This window comes from Gopherus evgoodei, chromosome 22 (genome assembly GCF_007399415.2).
Source record: "Gopherus evgoodei ecotype Sinaloan lineage chromosome 22, rGopEvg1_v1.p, whole genome shotgun sequence".
Classification (NCBI taxonomy): Eukaryota; Metazoa; Chordata; order Testudines; family Testudinidae; genus Gopherus; species Gopherus evgoodei.
The window spans coordinates 1,765,427-1,785,258 of NC_044343.1; the positions used below are offsets into that span (position 1 = coordinate 1,765,427).

Below are 19,832 nucleotides of genomic sequence, written 5' to 3' on the forward strand. Positions count from 1 at the left end.
TCCTCCAGGGCAGATTGGCAGAAGCCCTGGGGGGTTTTGCCTTCCTCTGCAGTGTGGGGCATGGGTCATTTGCTGGAAGATTCTCTGCACCTTGAAGTCTTTAAACCACGATTTGAGGACTTCAATGGCTCAGACATAGGTTTGATACAGGAGTGGGTGGGTGACATTCTGCGGCCTGAATTGTGCAGGAGGTCAGACTAGATGGTCATAATGGTCCCTTCTGACCTTAAAATCTATGAGTCTATGAAGACATACCGGGGGGGGCAGGGACTGAGGGCCAAGGAGGATGGGCTGAGAGGCACGTGGGGGAGACACACCCGCAAGGGGACAGCCTGGACTACACGCTGCAAGTTGGATGCTTTCACAGCAAGTGTTTCCAAGGACCAGCTGTGGCTCCTGGCCAGGGGAGGGTCTCCTCCCTCACCCCATCCCTCCCTGCTGGCCCAACAGAGAATCCAACAGGTCCCTCCTCTGGGAGGAACCAGACCTAGACCTGAACCAGGGAGGGCACGGATGGGCAGGGTAAATAATCCCCTTCCCCACCCACCCCCCAGCTTGTGGCCACAGCTGCTGCCTCTGCCCCATTCACAGCAGCTGGTGCGAGGGCCAGGCGGTTACAGCCAGGTCTTGCCCCTGCCCCAGCAGGACAGAAACCCAAAGCAAGGAAGAGGCCCAGCTCTGGAGGAGACACAATTGTGACTTGTCCTTTTATTGGAGGGTTTTCACAGTTGATTGGGGGCGGAATAGTACTTTGACTCCTTCGAAGCGCAGCTGTTAGGACAGTGTGGACACACAGAAGAGACAGGCCCTGCTGCCCAGTGGGGAGGGAGACAGAACAGCTGGGAAATCCAGGACCAGGGCTGGAAAGAGCTACAGTCAGAGGGGAAATACCCTCCCCAGGGGACCCGCAGAGAGATCAAAGCCCTGGGCACCAGCAGGATGAAATGGACACACAGACATTTTGTCCCTGCACCATTCCTGCCAGATGGCATTTTGCTTCCAGGGGGCATCTCATGCTCCCAGGACAGTTCTTGGCCATCGCACACTAGACCCCACCCTGTGGTGAAGAAGGCAGAGAGGTGCGCATGAAGGCTGAGGGGCAGGGCGTGCTCCAAGAGAGCCCCCCCGTCCCTGATGTATCAGTGAGAACTCTGCTGGAGGGGCTGTACACTCCCGCCCAGCCCCACTGCCCAAGAGATCCAGGGACAGGGCCAAGGTGCCACCTTCCAACACCCTGAGGTGCCTGTCGCAGAGCATGGTGGCTGTAATGGCACTAGAACCCTTTACAACAGGAAAACCAGCCCTCACCCATGGGCACAGCTCCCAGCTCCCTCTAACTAGGGGGATGGGGTGCCGAGTGCATGCCCTCCCCCACAGCCACATGGAGAGCATCCCCCACCATGGACCCGGCTCTGCAGAACCAGAGTCATGGCCACACAAGCCCTGCCTGCTCTACCCTTCCCCAGAAACAGGTGCATCCCTTAACAGAGTGGTTCTTTGGGGGAGCCCCTCCTGGCCTGACCATCAGAAAGGGGCAGATGGCACCAGAAGTTACTGCTCTGCTGGCACCAGGTCACAGGTTCTGCGGAGTAGGACAATGACGAACCAGCAGTCAAGGTGCAGAGATGCTGGGCTCTTCATCCCACACGCAGAGGGCTCACCCGCCCTGGGCATCTCCACCTGGCCTGCCACCCCTCCACCCACGCCTCGTCCTGCTGCAAAGGTGTCGCTGCAACTGCTGCTGGCCAGGACCCTCAGACAGAGGAGGTTGAGTCTGTGATTTACAATCAGTGGGTAGGGGGAGGGGAGCGATGCACAGAGCCCCAGCTCCGCTCTAGGAGGAGAAAATCAGACAGTCCTCACCGGGGCAGGTCCGGATGTGCCGGGGCAGCTGGTGAGCAGACTGGGGCGTGGCATAGCTCCTTGGGCCTCTCCGCAGACTACGCTAGTTCCTTGCGGCTATGACGACGGACAAGGCCACGCCACCGAGCGCTACAGCTGCTGCGCCGAAGAGCCACTTCCAGGGAATAGACTGGAAAGGAAGGAAAGAGCCACGAATGTTAGAGAGCCAGCTGGACCCAGCCGAGCCAACCGGGGTGCTCCAGGGGTAGGCCGCCCTTGACAAGGAATTCGTTAGAACCCCACTGGCTCTGGGGCCCAAAAGCAGCATGGAAAGAGCAGGAGGGACCAGTCCTGTGCCTGTCACATGGGGGGTTGGGAACCCCAATCCTAAATTGGGGTGCAGGGAGGTTCCCTGCCCCAGGAGCATTTGGGCACAGCAGGGCTGGACTAGCAGCCTGTGCGCAGCAGAGAAGGGGAGGGGGCTCCCTTTATCTGGCCGGGGTGATGCCATCAGGTGGACCGATGGTGTTGCAGCTCTCTGGGCTGCCAGATTGGGAGCCATGCCTCTGCCCCACTCGCAGCCTGCCCCCTCGCGACCAGCCACAACAAGCAGGCACCTCTGCCCTCTCCACCACGGACCCCTCCAGCTGGCAGCTCTAGACTCAGCTCAGAGCCTGGCACACAACAGCAGTTTCCCTGGCATGTGCTGGCTCTGTGCTGACTAGGAGAGCCCCAGCAAGGCTCACGCATTCTGCGGCCTGCTCTGCCAGCATGTGGGGGCACAGGCAGTGGCAGCCAGAACACAGCGAGCATGGAACCACTCGGAGCCGGGAGAGATCTCAGAGGCCCCAGCACATTGCTGCTTTCCCAGGCTCCTTCCCACCCCCGCATCCTCCACCACTCACCCGGGGCGCCTTGTCTTTGCACGGTGCAGCGGTGCTGGTGGTGCTGGCATTCCCCAGCATCTTCCTGTACATTGCGGTCTCCATGTTCTTCTGCTCCACGTGTTTCTTCACCAACTTGGAGAGCTCCGCATGGATGGTCTGGGAGCGAGACAGCCAGGCACACATGAGATGCCAGCCCCACTTCCCCTTTCCAGCCAGCTCCCAGGGCAGGGAGGAAAGAGCAACACGACAGCCCTGCGAGGACAGAGAGCCAGCAGCCCCTCGGAGCCGGCTCTGCCAACCTGGGCGTCCAAGGGCTGCACAGAGAGCTCAGACACCAAGGCTGTGCCACCCCACTGGGCAGCAGAAGCCATCTGTGCCCAAGCCGCCTCTCCCCACTGCCACCTAGCCCCCACTCTGAGCAGGGGCAGCACACCCAGGCTGCTCAGTTCAGGCAGGCCAGGCCTCTGCCCGGGAGAGCATGCAGCTCAGAACAAGGACTCCTGAGTACGGGTCCTTGCTGTACAGCAAGACACATCACTTCTGTGCCTCAATTTCCCACCTCCGAGAGCCTCACGTGTGGGTGACAGGGCCTTGTATTTGCTCCAGCCCTCTAGAGCAGGAGTTCCCAAACTGGGAGTCAGGACTGCTCAGGGGGTCGCAAGGTCATGGGGGGGTCATGAGCTGTCAGCCTCCACCCCAAACCCCACTTTGCCGCCAACACTTATAATGGTGTTAAATACATTTAAGAGTGCGTTTAACTTATTGGGGGTGGAGGGGTCACACTCAGAGGCTTGCGATGTGAAAAGAGTCGCCAGTAAAAGAGTTTGAAATCCACTGCTAGAGGGCGAGATGCACCCTAGTGGTGGGTAACGAAGCCACACCTCTGCAGCTGGTCTGCCAGAGCCCCACCCTGGGGCAAAGTCCTGCTACAATTCCTCTCCCCACCACCCCCCGCCCCGCCACCAAACCAGATCCCTCCACGAGCACGTGGCTCAGCCTGGCTCCATCAGCCGCAACAGGCCCATCACAACCCCTGGGGATGGCTGTTTGCCCTGCCTGGCTGGGGCTGCTGGTCAGGCCATGGAATCCCCAGCAAAGGGGAGAGCACCAGCAAGGGCAGGACAACAGGAGGGTCCCAGGCAAAGCAGGTCTTGCAGCTTCCAGCCTCTTCCAGGGTGCAGCTGCAGCCAATGCCACAGCTGTTATGGCAGGACACTGCTGTCAGGCTCAGGCCTGAGCTCCTGGCAGGTGCTGGGCATGGCGGCCTAGCCAGGCTTCTCCCAGGTCCCGCTACTTTCTGTGCTCCCAGCTCCGAGAGTCACAGAGACCCGGCTTGGGAGGAGGGAAAGCAGCCCAGGCTTGGAGTAAACACAACTAAGCAGGGGCGGCTCTAGACATTTTGCCACTCCAAGCACGGAGGGTCCGCTGGTCCTGTGGCTTCGGCAGACCTTCCGCAGACACACCTGTGGGAGGTCCACCAAAGCCACAGGACCAGCGTACCTTCCGCTGGCACGCCGCCGAAGGCACCCTGCCTGCTGCCCACATGGCATCAGCAGAGCGCCCCCCGTGGCTTGCCACCCCAGGCATGCGCTTGGAGCTGCCCCTGCATCTAAGAGACATGTGGCCCAGGATCAAGCGAGAGCGGAGCAGAGGCTAGCCCACCTCAGCAAGCGAAGGTGCACAGCAGTATGGGGCTGCAGCAGCCCGCGCGGCCTATCCGTCACAGTCTACGAAGCAGCCCTTCAGCGTAGGGCAGTGTGGCCTAGCGGCCAGAGTCTACAAAGCGTTGTGGTGCCCCTTATGGGGTGGGGCAGCCCTGGTAGCAGGGTCTGGGCCCACCTAACTCCACCAGGCCCTGACCCAGGGCCCTAACAGTGGCATAGTGGCTTGCCACTGACTCAGCGCAGGGGTCCTACGGAAACATGCTGAGTTTCCCCAGGTGGGACGTACTACTTCGTCACCCTCCCTGGGTCACTTCCTACCAGAGTCTGTGCTGGGCTTTCCCCTGTGCTTGGCAGGGCCAGTCGTCCCCAGGGTTTCCTCCAGTTGTCAGGGTGCAGGCGGGCTGTGGACGGCTTTGATTCCTGGTGCAGTCAGAGGCTGTGGCTGACTCTCCACGGGAGCTTCCCAGGCAGGTCCTTCCCCTGCAGCCTCCAGCCCAGAATGAGCTGGTCTCCCTCCCTTTATATTACTAGAGCACTTGGAGCATGCCCCGTGTTGCCAGGGAGGCGGGACTTCCGCTGTCAATACCTGGGGCTTAACCCTGTCTGGGCTAGCATGGGGTAAACAGACCCCATCACAGGGGCTTTATGGGGAAGCAGGAGTGAAGGGAAGAGCGAGATGGCTGGACAGGCAGACGGACACACCAGAACTCCAACCCCCCTCCCCCCCCCCACCCAATAGCTCTGAAGAGATGGAACGGATGTCAGATTCCATCCTTCCTAGAAGCCAAACCTGCCTCTGCTCACCGGGTATAAGGGCCCATCGGAAGAGGACTTTGGCTGGGCAAGGGGCCAAAGGCCACCTCACAGGAAGCGGTGCCGTGTGCTGATTGGAAAAGGACTTTTTTTGGTTGTAAATGAGACTAAAACTCTGTATCCAAGAAACCAAGAATGGCACCAATGCAGCAGTGTTTGTTCGGATTCCCACCAGAGAGACTGGATAAGGGAGGAGAGGGTCAGTTAAGATCAGCCGGAAGTTGGACTCTAGCAGGATCCGTCAAGCTGCTGCCAGTCTCTTTAGCATGGTCACCCGGCTGCTCTAAGAATCAGTGACAAAATTTAGTGGATTCTGAAACTGAAATCCGCTCCCTCCTGGCCTGCATCCCTGGGAGCACCGGGAAGTTCCGCTGGAAAGCCCTGAGGTTTCACAAGAGGTGCAGGCTAGTCCCTGTGCAGCATGGAACTCAGCTCGCAGCCTGTGCCGCCCTGCAGTCCTACCCTCTTAGAGCTGAGCTAGGTTCAGACAAGACAGGTTCGAGATCCATTCAGGGGCATTTTCCCAGCACCTGGGGCGGCGAGAGGTCACTGTCTCAGCCCCACTCTCTGGAATACGGCAGTAATAGCCCCTGCCCCATGGGCTGAGGATTCCGAGCAGCCACTAGCCGGCTCCCAAAGCCCACATCAGAAGAACCAGAACAGAGCCGAGTGCGGACAAGACACACCCAGGGCCTGGAAAGTGTCAGGTATTTGGCTTCCGGCCTTCGCCACTTGTGTAGTGGGACTGCGCCCTCTGCTGTGGGAAGCTGGCTACTTGTCTCTTCACAGCAGGCAATCCCACAAAGTGGCTTTGTAAAGGCACACGGGCATGGTGAAAAGTACCTGGACTCCTGTTATTTATCCTGGGTGTTTCTAAGATTCAGCTAATTTAAAAGATCCAAGTTTGCTGTTCCCCACTGATGGGCTCTCCCCATGACTTCTCTCATTTGGAGCAATGAGGAGTCAGGGCCGTCTCGCTTTGGTTCCTGTACGCTAGCCGAGCGCTGCAGGGGAAGGGCTCTTCCTTGACAAGCTATGCAGAATTTCCAGTTTCTGCCTTTCATGGAAAGAGATTTAGGCTCTGGAAAGAGGAGCCTTTCAAAAAACAGCCTTTCGAGCCAAATTTAATCTGACCGTTTCCAAAGTAATAAAAATCAGTGGCGCCCGAGAGAAGATTGGATTCCAGATGGTGTGTTTAAGATGCTTTTGAGAGTGAAATGCAACAAGTTAGCCCAGTGATTGCTGCTTGTCCAAACCCCACAGGCTGTCTGCCAGGTCGGCCCTGTTAGGAAGGTGTCACGTCCAATAGCTTTCATGAGAGTTGCGAGCCCATGAGGAATTTTTGGGTGCAGTCCCTTGCTGTGCAGCAAGACATCTCCAGAGCAGAACCTGCCCCCGTGGGGGGAAGGAATTGGCCAGAGCCTCCTTTTCACCTACTCTATTTGAAGAGTTAGAATCTGGCACCTCCACATAGAGGCTAAAGAGAGAGCCTCTCCACCCCCCAGGATATTTGAAAGAAACTGGAACAAAGGACAGTGTGCAAGGGGTTTGAGTGATTGCTGGACCCAGGCTAAAAGGAGTTTAAATTTGTAAAAGGGAGCATTCTGGAACTGGTGAGGATCTTATCTGTATTCAGTTTGATTTTATTTTATTTTGCTTGGCGCCTGACTTTGTTCTGTCCGTTACTACTTGGAACCACTTAAATCCTACTTTCTGTATTTAATAAAATCATTTTTTACTTATTAACTCAGAGTATGTATTAATACCTGGGGGAGCAAACAGCTGTGCATCTCTCTCTCTCAGTGTTATAGCGGGCAAACAATTCATGAGTTTACCCTGCATAAGCTCTATACAGGGTAAAACAGATTTATTTGGGTTTAGACCCCATTGGGAGCTGGGCATCTGAGTGTTAAAGACAAGAACACTTCTGTTAACTGCTTTCAGGTAAACCTGAAGCTTTGGGGCAAGTAATTCAGACACTGGGTCTTTGTTGGAGAAGGTGGGAGTGTCTGGCTCAGCAAGACAGGGTGGTGGGGCCCTGAGCTGGCAGAGAAGGCAGGGGTAGAAGTAGCCTTGGCACATCAGGTGGCAGCTCCCAAGAGGGTTTCTGTGATCCAACCCGTCACAAACACCACCTCTCTTCCTAACAGAGATGCCCCCTTTTACGCTGTAGCCTCTCTGGGGCAGGGATCGTCATTCACTAGGTTTGTACAGCCCCTAGCACAATGGGCCCATCTTATCTGTGGCCTTCAGGTGCCACAGGGATATAAAGTCTAACACCTCTGCAGTGAAGTGCCCACTGAGATGCCTTTTCATAGTCAGGGGCACTCACTGACAGACAGGGAGCGCTCATACCCAGACCAAAACCCTACTCCGCTCTCTGCCCTGCCACATGGAGTGTGTGTCTTCTGCCCTGGTCCACGATCCTCACTGCCATCCGGGGTATTTCCAGGCTGCCTCAGGGCTTCCACTCCTGCAGCAGGAAATTCTCTACCCAGAGCTCGTCCCGGCCCATGTGCTGACCTGGAGTCTAGCCCTACGGGGCTGCTCCCAGGGCAGTCATGCCCTGCAGTGCCAAGCAAGGAGCCAGGGCTTGCTTCCCGCCCCACCTCCTGCAATGATGGCCCAAGATACTGGAAGTTGCTGGGCTGGAACCATCAATGGAGGGGGCATTTTTAACAAAGGCTGGGCTGGAGGGGGCCTTGCCTGCCATGGGACTTGATTTTGGGGGCAAAGGAGGAAGGGGAAAAAAGCAGAGACCCAGTAGGTCCATTTTCCCATCCGTAGCCAGAGCAGGTTCAGTCTCCGCACTACACAGTGTGAACACATGCCATATGGCACCACTGAATATGAGCCCCCAGGAGACACTGCCTGCCTCGCACGGGCCAGCAGAGCAGCACTGCCCTGCTCCAGTCAGCCTCCCCACGCCAGAATCGCTGGCAACAAGAACACAGAGTCTCAGAGAGGCGATGCCACACAACCAGGAACCTGGCGGCTCCAGAGGAAAAAATCCTCAGATGGTCGCTCGCTTATATCCCAGCAGGCAGAGGAATCTGCTACCCGAACCCAATGCAGCGCGGGCACAGCAGCCTACCTTGTTTGATGGCTCCAGCTTCAAAGCTGCTTTGAGGAGGGGTATAGCCTCGTTGTACTCTCCCTGCTGTGCCAGCACCTGGAAGACAAGCCACAAAGCTGAGCAGAGAGGCCCTGGCCACCCCCAGTGGACATGCCCTCACCCAGGCCACGAGAGGCCAGGGTCTCCATCCGACGCTCCCGCTGCCAAAGGGAGGGGGCCTCGCGCAGCACAGAGCCCCACCCTTACCTTCCCCTTGCGGAAGAGGGCCTTGATGTTCTCCGGCTGGTGCTCCAGGACTTGGGTGCAGGATCTCAGGGCAGCCTCATAATGGTCCAGCTTGAGCTGAGAAGCTGCCAGGTTGTTGAGGCATTTCACCTTCACCTCTAGCAGCTCAGCCTCCTCCTCCGGGCTATAGTCGACTGCAAAGATCCCAAAGCTAAGTTACACCTGCAGTACAGCTGCTTTCCAACCCTTCGTTCCCTCCAGTTCCCTTCGTTTTGCATTGCAGGGAACCCACCTCCCTATCCTGCAAGCCATGGAGGTGTCTAGACCTCACCTGGGCCACCAACAGCCCAGAAAGATTACCCCTGGGGGAGCCCCAATAGGCTGCTGCTGGGCTCTGGGCAGGGCAGAGAGGAGCCAGCCTCTGCCCCAAGGGGCTCACAGCCATGGGCACACCAACAGAGGGTGCCCATGGAGATCCGGATCTCAGAATCATGCTGCTGTGGCTGCCCGCAGGGGATGCTGGGTGAGGAGCAGGTGGGCAATGAAGGAAGCAGGCTGTAAAGCCACCAAACACTGCTTTCCAAAAAATCTCCCCTGGCACTGCAGAAGTGCCCCAGGCAAGGAGGCATCTCAGAGGGCAACAGCTCCCAAGAGACACAGGCAGGAGACCCAGCTCCCAGGCAGGGGACTCCCTGGCTCAGGCAAGGAGACGCTGTTCGATGCGCAGTGTGTCCCAGAGGGGCCAGCGTCACACAGGAGGATGAGGAGGGCTGAGCCCTGAGGGTCGGGCACAGTGGTGGTGGAGACACCTCAGATGTGCAGTAACTCCACTTCCCAGAGCCCCACTGCCTGGGCAGGTCTGGCTGACCCCAGGGCAGGGCAGGTACCTTTGGAGCTGGAGTCAATGGTCTTCAGGGCAATGTCGTAGGAGTTGATGGCCAGCACGTAGTCTGCCTGCTGGTAGTAGAAGTTCCCGCGTTCCCGCTTGCGATTGGCCAGCTGGATTTTCTCACTCCCACGGAGAAGCTCCAGGTCAGGAGCGTCCTGCACGGCCAGCAGCTGAACTTCCAGGGTGAGGGCTGCGTGGGGCAGGATGTCGGGGCTCCTGCTCACATGATGGAGGAGATGCGATGGCATCTCTTGCAGGAGGAAGAATAGGCCCAGCCTAGGCTGCTGTGGCTCTGGGGCCAGCAACACTATGGCTCTGCATCAGAGCTGCCCAGTGCCAGCTGCTGCCCCCGAACACCCCCGGGCTGCCAAGGAGCCATGCAGATTCAGCACTGGGGAAAGGGGCACCCCAAAGACGGACATGTGTGGAGGCAGCCAGACCAGGGAGGGCAGCAGAACAGACCCTGTTGCCAGCTATGCCTCATTCCTGCCCTGGAGAAATCCCACCCCACCCCGACTGACACCTGGGCTTATCTACTGGGACTGCGGCTGGGGGGTGAACTGTGCTGGGGACACGTTGATGAGGAACTGTAATGAGACCAACCAGGAGCACTGCCAGCTTTTTTGGCGCTCCAGATAGCGGAAGGTCCCACCCCTGAAATACCACTGACAACCGGGGCGGCCAAACATCCAGCCGCGTGGTCGCCACCCCCCAAATGTTAGCACCCTAGGCAACCGCCCAGGTCATCTAATGGGTTGTGCCGGCCCTGAGACCAACACCTCCTCTCACTCTTCGTATAGCAGAGATTCCAGCCTTTGGCCTCGCTGCTGCAGGCCAGGGACCACACCAGCAAAGCCTCCTCTCAAAGGATCCCCCCGCTTCCTTTGGTCCTGCTGTGGTTACCTCTCCACAAGTCCCAGGACCCCACTCACCTGCCCTGCGGGCCATAGCAGTACTTGGCATCCGACATGATCAAGGCAGTTTCTCCCATTTCCATCAGCTGTGCACACAGGTCTAGGGCCTGCAGGGACCCAGAGTTCAGAGGGAGGTCAGCGGAGGGCCCTCTCTGCACGGGAGCGGGTGGTCATGGATTCAAATCCCACAGCCAGACTTGGGCTCCTCCCCAGAGGGCTGCTGTAGTGTGGGCAAAGGGGCTGTACTGCTGGATAGGCCATTAAACCAGCACAGAGCAGCTCAGCATGCAGGCCGGCCGGGCACCAGGCAAACCAGAGTGAGCACGGCACAATGCAGGGACAGAGCGGGGCAGGGCAAGAGGGCATCAGCCTGTAGGTCCCAGAATTGGGTCTCTGCGCAGAGCACCGGGTCAATCAGCCAACGCGATCAGGTGCCTTCGAGCAAGGCAGGGAGCCCCGCTGCCAAGGCGGGCAAAGGAAGCACTCACACAGCTCCTGTGGGTCGCCAGGGAGGATGTGCTCCCGCTCCACCTCCTCTCTCCCCCCGAGTTCTTAGAGGAGCTGCCAGCTGCCAAATCCACAGAGCTACACGGCAGCTGGGTGTAAGATAAACGGCCTCTGCCTCAGGGTATAGATATCCCTTTGGGGATAAAGAAGAAATTTCCTGGGCCCTTCCTCCCCTGCACTGCCCCACATACAGCATTCCTCAGTTAGCCAGGTGCATTATGGAGATGACAAAGGAACAAGAGCTCTCCCTGGAGCACCAGGTGTCTGCAGTCACTCTGGGCAGGCAGGATACCGGGCCCAGAGGAAGCAGGAGTCTGACTCACACTGGGCCCTCCCACCTGAACATTCCCAAGTCAATGAACCAGGCTTTGCACGCAGGCTGGGTTCCCCCAGGCAGGTCAGTGCTGTGCAGAGATTCTTCTCCTCCGCTGCCCCAAACATATCCAGCTCCAGGGCACACAGGCCTCAGTCACCTTGCACCTACCTGCATGACGTCGCAGTCTCCCAAGGTGAAGGAGAGGCTGGGATTGTCCTCCACCACGCTGCCATCCTCCAGCATCGCCTTGAGTCGGACAGTGACATCCTGGCCTTTGCGTGGCCGGCTCTCCACGCCTTGACCTGGCACCAGGGTCTTCTTCTTGAGTAAGCCACTCCCTGGGCAGACAGACAGGAGCCAGAAGCACATCACAGCCAGCGGGAGGGAGAAAGGCTCTCTTGGCTCATGCCGCCCACGTCCACTTGGGTTTAAAGTAGGAAGGGAGGCAGACAAATTGGCACATTCCCACTAGGGAGCTGATGCCAGGCTCAGAGCTGGCCACACAGCTACTGCTCCCGCAGCTCATGTTGACAAGAACCTGGTGGCCCTGAAGAACCACTAGATTCACAGCCTTGGGGAACCAAGGCTCCTGGATACAGACACCAAGGAGGGAGAGCGGGACAAAGCAAACTCATCCCCAGCAACTACCACCAACCTGTTACTATCCTGCCAGGGAGGGACTGGGCTAGAGACAAGAGGGAGGGTTCACGCTCCATGCCTCTCTGCTGAGATGTTAGCTGGGGGATCCCCTAAAGAGCTGCCACTTACCTCCCGGGGGTGGGGGTTGCGTCTTGCTCAGCATTTTGTAGGTTCCAAGGCCAGAAAGGACCGTTGTGATCAGCTAGTCTGACCTCCCAGGTAACACAGACCAGAAACTTGCCCCCGTTCATTCTAGAGTAGCTCTTCGTATTTAACCATCAGGACAACTTACCGAGGGTCACGGAGGAGTCTCCATCACTGGCCATTTTTAAATCAAGACTGGATGTTTCTCTAACCAATCTGCTCTAGGGGTTATTGGGGCGGGGGCAGGTCTCTGGCCTGTGCTCTGCAGGGAGTAAGACTAGATGATCACAATGAGCCTTTCTGACCTTAGGATCTATGAAACTTTTGGAAAATCATCCAATCTTGACTTTAAAATCACCAGCGATCGAGAATCCAGCTCACCCCTTGGTAAACGAGTTAACGACTCTCACTGTTGAAAATTTAAAGAATATTTCCAGTCTGAATTGGTCTGGCTTCAACTTCCAGCCCTTCGGTTGTGTTACATCATCCCCTGGTCTGCTACGCTGAAGAGCCCATCATCAGATCTCTTTCCCAGGTAGGGATTTAGACGGACCAAGTCCTTCCTTAACCTCTTTGTCACACCAAACAGACTGAGCTCCCAAGTCCCTCCCGGAGGGACACATCATCAAATTCTTTCATCAGCCTCGTGGCTTTTCTATCTAAGTATGAACATCCTTCCTGAACTGTGGGCACCACGGCTGGACGCAGGATTCCAGCCGCAGTCACACCAGTGCCAAGTGCATAAGTGACATAACCTCTCTGCACCCACTCACCATCCCCCCGTTTGTGCTTCCCTGGATGGCATTAGCCCTTTTGCCACAGCATCTCACTGGGTGTCTCGTTCAGCAGATTAGCCACCACAGTCCCCAGATCTTTTTCTTCTTGGGAAGCACTAGCACGCTCTCAATGCTGCGGTGATCCAAGCCAACAACCTGCATACTGCTGGAGGCTGGGCCAAGACCTCTCCTGAATGAACACACACCTGATTCACAGGAGGCACTGTAATCAAACCGCAATGACTGCTGACACCTGACCTGGGTACAGACAGGTGGCCCAGAGGCCAAAGGCTCCATAGCGAGGCATCTGCCAACACCTTCGGGCCCCCTTTCCCACACCACTACGGCAGAGCTGCTGCCGGGGGCACATGGGAGCCCTGACTTCAGCCTGCTTGCCCTCACTGGGAGGCAGGGAGAAGGGGAAGGGCTTACGACAACGGGAAACAGCATGGCATCTTCCTACACAGGATCTTACCCAAGACATCAAGCCACTCCTCAGCTGCCTGGGGCATGTTGGAGGCCACCTCTGGGGCTTGCTCTGACTCAGGCACCTGGGTGTCATCTCTGGCTGGTGGGGTCCTTCCTGTCCCTATGTCCTCCAAAGGGGGGAGTTCACTCAAGTCGTCATCGTCGTCATCCTCATCGAGGACTTCGAAGTCCTCCCCATTGTCCAGGATGGAGGCGCTGGCCTTGGCGAGGCCTGGCGAGCTGAGATCGATGCTGGTGTCACCCCAGTCAGGGAAGCCATCTGCCAGACCCTCCCCTCCAGAAGCCATGGCAGAGAGGTGAGACAAGGATCAACTAACTAGGAAGTAAAGACAGAAGAGGATGTTTTGTTTGGGGTTTTTTCCCCAGAGGGAGATTAAGAAGAACCGTAGTTTGAGATTCAAGAGCTACCTTGAAATGGGGCCTTAGAACCCAGATCCTGTCTCTCCGCAGCCTAGCACTCTCGGGGAAGTCAGCACTCTCACTCTGATAAATAGCGATCATCACTCAGCCACAGCCAGGGTCCGGGACCCTAAGCTACCACCAGAGGGTTTGCAAATGGCACAGAACCAAAGCACCTGAAATTCCCAGAGCCAGCAGCCCGGCATGGAAGAGTTAATCTGAGGCCGATCCCAGGATCACTGCAACCACACGTTTCCCTAACTTGTTTCCATTTATAGCAAGACCTGGGAGCTGGGCTTCGCTGGGAGATGGAGCCTAACGTGGCGCAGCATGGGGAGGAATGAGGAGCCATCAAGCTCACAGGCAGCAAAGAGCCTAATTGGCAGAGGGAAAATATTTCCCAGATCCAGATTCTACAGCAGGACGGGTGGCAGGTGAGCCTCTCACCAGGGTTTCAGAAAGGCCTGGCTGCCAAACACCCGGCAGTGGAGATTACCCTGGTGCTGGAGGAACAAGGGCGGTTGGTACCTCTGGGCTGGGCTGCACCCTCAGGTAGGCTCTTGGTCTTCAGTCAAGGGGATAGTTCCAGAAGGCCAGCCATTCGGAGAGAGGTTTCATTCCTCTTTTCCAAGGTATCTGAAAATAAAAACCAATCAATCAAGCTTGAGGAGTCTCTTGCAGAGTCTGAAATCCCCACCCAGCCCCTGCTTGGAGATGTCTGGACCCGATACCAGAGCGACCCATAAACTGGGCTGCTTTAGAGCCAAGTATTGCAAAAAAAATCTCCGCGAACGAGTGATGCCGCCAAGAGTCCAAGGACAGACAGATTAGGTCAACCCAGCTTCCCAGCCTGGCCTCACACTCAGAGGGCGGAGGACAAGCCAAGGCCTCAAAGAGAAACAGGAACCTTGTGTCTCCACCGCACAACCCACTGCTGCTCTGGATACAGCAGAGAACACTCCCAGCACCAAGGGAGGCTTGTTCACAGCAAGAGCTTGGTCTGCGGGCAAACACCATTCACTGGGAGCTGTTTATTACAAGCAAAGCAGCGCGCTGAGGAAAGGCACCTGCCGCTAACAGCAAACACGCTAACAGGTCAGCTCCCAGCCAGGGCAGGAGAAGGGCCAGGCACCCCTCTGCGCAGGGTCAGCCAGCTCGCAGATGGAACGGGAACACCCTGGCTGCTGTCAAACACAGGGGGAACCCAGCTCCACAGAGGACAGATGAGAGCAGAGTGCCAATCAACCTGGGCGGAGCAGGAGATGAACATGTAAGAGAACAGGTTTGGGATGGACAGGAAGAGACTGGTCTGGTGACAGCTGATGGAGATCAGGTGCCTTGGCATCCTCCTCTGGAGTAGATGTCAGCCTTTCTGCCAGTTAATTACAGAAGCGAAACCAACGCTGGTCTTGGACACCAGCCCAAGACTAAAGACGACCCGTGACCTACACTTGCAACTGGAGCTACTGAGGCAAACAACTGCGGGGGTCATGTTCAGCAGCCATAGAGGGACCGCGAGCAGAGTCTGCAGCCCAAACACCCAGACAAGACCTACAGTGCTGTGCCTAGCACCTTGGGGTCCCAGCCAGGAACTGAACTTCGAGGCCCTAATGCAATACACGTGACAGAAGATGCAGCTCAGAACTGCCTACCCACCATCTCGGGGCTCTAGGCTTGCCAGAGAGCATCCTTCTCCCCGTCTGGGCCCTTCCAGCCTCCTGGCTGAAGCACCATCATGCACCACACAGCAATGCCTGGCTCGGCTCTATCCATTCCTATCCACTATGGCAGGGGTTCTCAAACTGGGGGTGTGACCCCTCAGGGGGTCCCAAGGTAATTACATGGGGGTCACGAACTACCCATTCTATGGGGCTGACAGCCCCGAGCCCCCTTTAAATTCCCCCCACCCCCGTTTTTAACTTATAAGAGGGGGTGATACTCAGAGGCTCACTGTGTGAAAGAGGTCACCAATGCAAGTCGTTTGAAAACCACCACTCTACAGCAAAGGCACAGGCCAGAAAAGAGCCATGTTTTAGGAAGTTACTCCTCAGTGTCACACCCCCATCCCCAGTTATCAAAAGGCAAAGACTGGCGAGTTTTTAATAGAAGTTCTCTCTTCACCACTGCCACTGCTCGTTTTCCTTTCTCTCGCTCTGGAACGAAGAAAGATGCTCAGACCCACAGTGATGAGGACCAGGTGAGTAGGGGGGATAGTGATCCTGACTGTCTCCCATCCTTAGTCCCTGGCCTGAAGGGTTGAACAGTGTAAATCAAAGGCCCGTCTCACACTGCAAGTCAGTGCAGCACCCAGCACTGGGGGCCTCTGGGAGCTACTTCAGTAGAATAATGAAGATCAGGCCCATAAAAAACAAACAAATCCCACCCGGTCAGCATCCCCTCCTGGTTCTCAGGCCCTTGCTAATGACCAGGCTCCTTGCGATCCTGACGCAACATGGGAGGTAAAGTTACACTCCCTTGAAACGTAACAGCGACATTCCTGTTCACACTTGTCACTCCGAGGAGTGTGCTCCCAGAACCCTGGGCCCTGAAAGGACAAACATGGCTGGGACAAGTCCAGGAGCGTCCCTTAACCAGTCACTGGCCAGGGAGACTCAGGGGTCCAACAGGGCTGCGTAGGGCCATAATGAATTCATCCTTGCCTTAGCCACTGTCCCCCCAGCCCATTGCTTGCTGGGCTTTGCCTCTCACTGCCAGCCCCTTCAGGCCAGGCTGCCAGCCCAGCTACGAGATGGGCTGCAGCTAGCGCAGAAGGCAGCAGCATGCTGGGTCACCAGAGGGGAACACACACCCAGCGGGGACGCTTCCCGAACAACAGGCAAGCTAGAGGCTGTAGTCACCATACCAAGGTACAAGTCCTTTAACAAACAGGACCCTAGCTACCCAGTCTCACTTTCCTGGGCTCCTGACCACACCACCCTGCCCCACCAGCCCCAAGTCACTCGCCAAGGGGGAATTCAGAGTAAAGCCCTCAGCCAAGAGCACAGCATGGATAGGCACCCCCCAGAGAGCACCTTTCCAGAGACTCACGCCGTACCAGTCTACAAAAAAGCACCAGAAGGCAGCTTAATTCTGTGAGCCCCACGATGCACAGAGAACTGCCTCGATTTATGGGACAGTGCGTCCCATCTCCCCTTCAGTGCTCCCCCATCACTGCAGCATGGGGCAGGGGGAGGAAGTCACATTTGCCCTAGTAGGTGTTTCAATCAGAGAGCAAGACAAGGCCTCTGTGCGGGGCCCAGCCCAAGCTGGCAATGCCCGTAGGAGCCTTGGCCCAGCTAACAAGCCCAGGCAGAAGTACAGGTATCGTCCCCTCCAGCAGTTGCCCTTTTCAGGCTCAGCTTCCCAGCAGGAGCCACCCACAGAAAGAGATGTCAGGACCCAAGCACCAGCCTTAACAGGAGCGCGCCACTAAGAAGGTGAGGGCGATATGGGAAGGGGACCCTTCAGCCTCCCCAAAACCCCAGGGAGCAGGAACTGATGCCCCCACTTCTCTGCCGAGCCACTGCGGGTCACCGTGCGCCATGGGGGAACTGCCCCTTTGGAACTATCCTCCCTCCACACCGTCCTTCTGCGCACCCCACCGCTCCCGGGCGGGTCCCTCCGGGGCTCCCCCCACCCCACCGCTCCCGGGCGGGTCCCTCCGGGGCTCCCCCCACCCCACCGCTCCCGGGCGGGTCCCTCCGGGGCTCCCCCCACCCCACCGCTCCCGGGCGGGTCCCTCCGGGGCTCCCCGCCCCCCGCCCCACCGCTCCTGGGTCCTGGAGCCAGGATTCCCCGGCCTTTCACAGGCGCTTCGCTCCCCACCCGTCGAGCCAGGGCCACCCCCAAGCCACGGGCTAGCCCGGGAGGGAGAAGCCCCCGCCTCGCCCCGACGCCTCCCGGGCACCAGCACACGGCGCCCCGCCGGGGCAGGAACGCGGAGCGGTGGGTGCTCCGGGACCCCCGCGCAGAGCCCAGCCGGGGGGGCCCCGCGCCCCGGACCTGGGAGCCCGGTGGGGGGGGGCGTCACAAGCCCGGCCCCGCCCCGAACTCACAGACACTGCGCAGCCCCCGCGCCGCGAGCACCAGCACCCACCTGGCCCACGGGAGCAGCCCTTCCAGCCCCGCCCCCGGCTCTCATTGGCTCAGCGGGGCTGCTCCAGCCCCGCCCCGGGCTCTCATTGGCTCTCCTGGCCGGGGAAGCCTGTCGCTACTGGCTGGCTGCAACGCCCGTCCCGTCTGGATCGGCCTTTGCCCGGCTCCTTCTTAAAGGGGCCGCGGCCTGGGGCTGCGCGCAGGTGGGCTCAGCACGGGCTGCGGCGCTGGGACGTGCCGGGGCTCTGGCCTGGGTCCCCGGCGCGGCACAGACGGGAGCAGGTTGTAGCAGCCCCCACCCCCATGCAGAAAGGGCAGCCAGCAGCTCCCAGCATGCACCACTGCACCCCAGCCCTGGGACATGACAGCTCCCAGCATGCACCACTGCACCCCAGCCCTGGGACATGACAGCTCCCAGCATGCACTGCTGCACCCCAGCCCTGGGACATGACAGCAGCTCCCAGCATGCGCCCCTGCACCCCAGCCCTGGGACATGACAGCTCCCAGCATGCACCGCTGCACCCCAGCCCGGGGACATGACAGCTCCCAGCATGCACTGCTGCACCCCAGCCCTGAGACATGCCAGCTCCCGGCATGCACTGCTGCACCCCAGCCCTGAGACATGCCAGCAGCTCCCAGCATGCGCCCCTGTACCCCAGCCCTGGGACATGCCAGCTCCCAGCATGCGCCCCTGCACCCCATCCCTGGGACATGACAGCTCCCAGCATGCGCCCCTGCACCCCAGCCCTGGGGAGATGACAGCTCCCAGCATGCTCTGCAGCCACACACCCCACTGGGACGGCACAGCCCATCAGTGCATGTGCCACTTGATGCTGGCAGCCTAGACTCTGCCTCCCCTTTGCAACTTAGATTGAGACAAACCCCCTCATTTTAATCCCAGGAGTCCTTGTGGCCGCACAGAGCTGGTGTCCCTGTTATTTTTTTGGTTGAAAGTTAGCTACCTCTGACATGTAGTTACAGCACCCCCATTCAGGGTCTTTGTCACATGCTGCATCCCAGTGTGTGTGTGGGGGGGGTGGGTCTGGCAGGTTGAGAGGTGTGATCAGGGCAGAGCACTGCAGGCTGCACCTCTTTATTAATGACACTATGTATTTGTGGCTGAACTCGGGGGGCGGGGGGGAAGGGCACATTCTGCCTTCTCCTAGAGTAAACTTCCAATCTTCCTCTCTTGCGCTAATAGCTCAATAAGTTAACACGTTCATGGATGCTTCCCTTCTTATGTATTGGGACCATGTCCCTCTGCCTTCATTTCCTGGACTACGCTTCTCACCTCCTCCTCTGTTAGGTCAGGCTCAGGCACAACATTAAGATCATATAGTGGCACCTCTGCCCTAAAAGGGGTTTGTCTATTTAAGAGACTCTCAAAGTATTGTTTCCAACTGTCCTTTTTCTTGTTTGGGTATCACTAGCAATCTCCCCTGACCATCATTTACAAATGGTGTTACAATACCACCCTCTTTCCCTCAGCCCTTCATATGGGTTATATCTCAAAATTAAAAAACTACTGGATCTTACAGATTTTTATTACAACATAAAGCACAAATCCTCATCATACCCTCTGATACCAGAGAAAGTATTTTTAAATTCATAGAAATCTGGGGCTAGGTACCTCCAGGAAATATCCAAAGAACTTTCCCTAGAATGTGTAAAGTATGGTCCAGTAACATCTGTCAGCAGGCAGCATTCTGAAATTGACACCGCAATATGAGAGCCTAAAGGAACTAAGCCCCAATTCAGGAAACCATCCCTATTTGGGACAGCACTTGAGCACATGCTTCAGGGCTTTCTTAAATTGTGGCCTTAGACTACTCTGCTTTAATACTCATTTAACAAACAGAAAATCAACACAGAAATTTGAGATTTAAACAAAAGAAAGTCACTGCCCCTGCCAGGATGAGCAGATTAATTCTTCTCCATTATTCATATCACTTTCCTGCACACACAAAGGAGCAATATTCAGTGCAGGGTTACTGATTTACTTCTAGATTAAATTTCAACCAGGAACTTGTAGTATTTTGATTTTTCTGTAAGAAAGGATACATGATTTTTTTCTAGGGCAAAAAAGCAACCATTTGTGTTCAAGGTCACCAGATCGTCACCTTGTGAGTTTTTTCCAGGTCACTTGACCACTGGTTC

General features: G+C 57.3%; 1 protein-coding gene across 5 annotated transcripts; it reads right to left on the reverse strand.

Moving 5' to 3' along the window:
- Nucleotides 1-679: 679 nt before the first annotated feature.
- FKBP8 (FKBP prolyl isomerase 8) lies at nt 680-17,768 on the reverse strand. 5 transcript variants are annotated; one of them, XM_030540404.1, is made up of 10 exons: nt 17,677-17,768; nt 14,109-14,216; nt 13,168-13,497; nt 11,302-11,471; nt 10,329-10,417; nt 9,395-9,612; nt 8,529-8,701; nt 8,301-8,378; nt 2,748-2,885; nt 680-2,032 (listed from the first exon to the last, which is right to left on the reverse strand). In XM_030540404.1, the coding sequence occupies exons 3-10, from the start codon at nt 13,466-13,468 to the stop codon at nt 1,946-1,948; spliced, it is 1,254 nt and encodes a 417-aa protein (XP_030396264.1). In that variant the 5' UTR covers nt 13,469-13,497; nt 14,109-14,216; nt 17,677-17,768; the 3' UTR covers nt 680-1,945. The 5 variants fall into 5 exon arrangements, with proteins under 5 accessions (XP_030396264.1, XP_030396263.1, XP_030396267.1 ...); XM_030540403.1 differs by having other exon boundaries at nt 17,636-17,687; XM_030540407.1 differs by having other exon boundaries at nt 14,077-14,216; nt 17,636-17,687.
- Between the last annotated feature and the right edge of the window lie 2,064 nt (nt 17,769-19,832).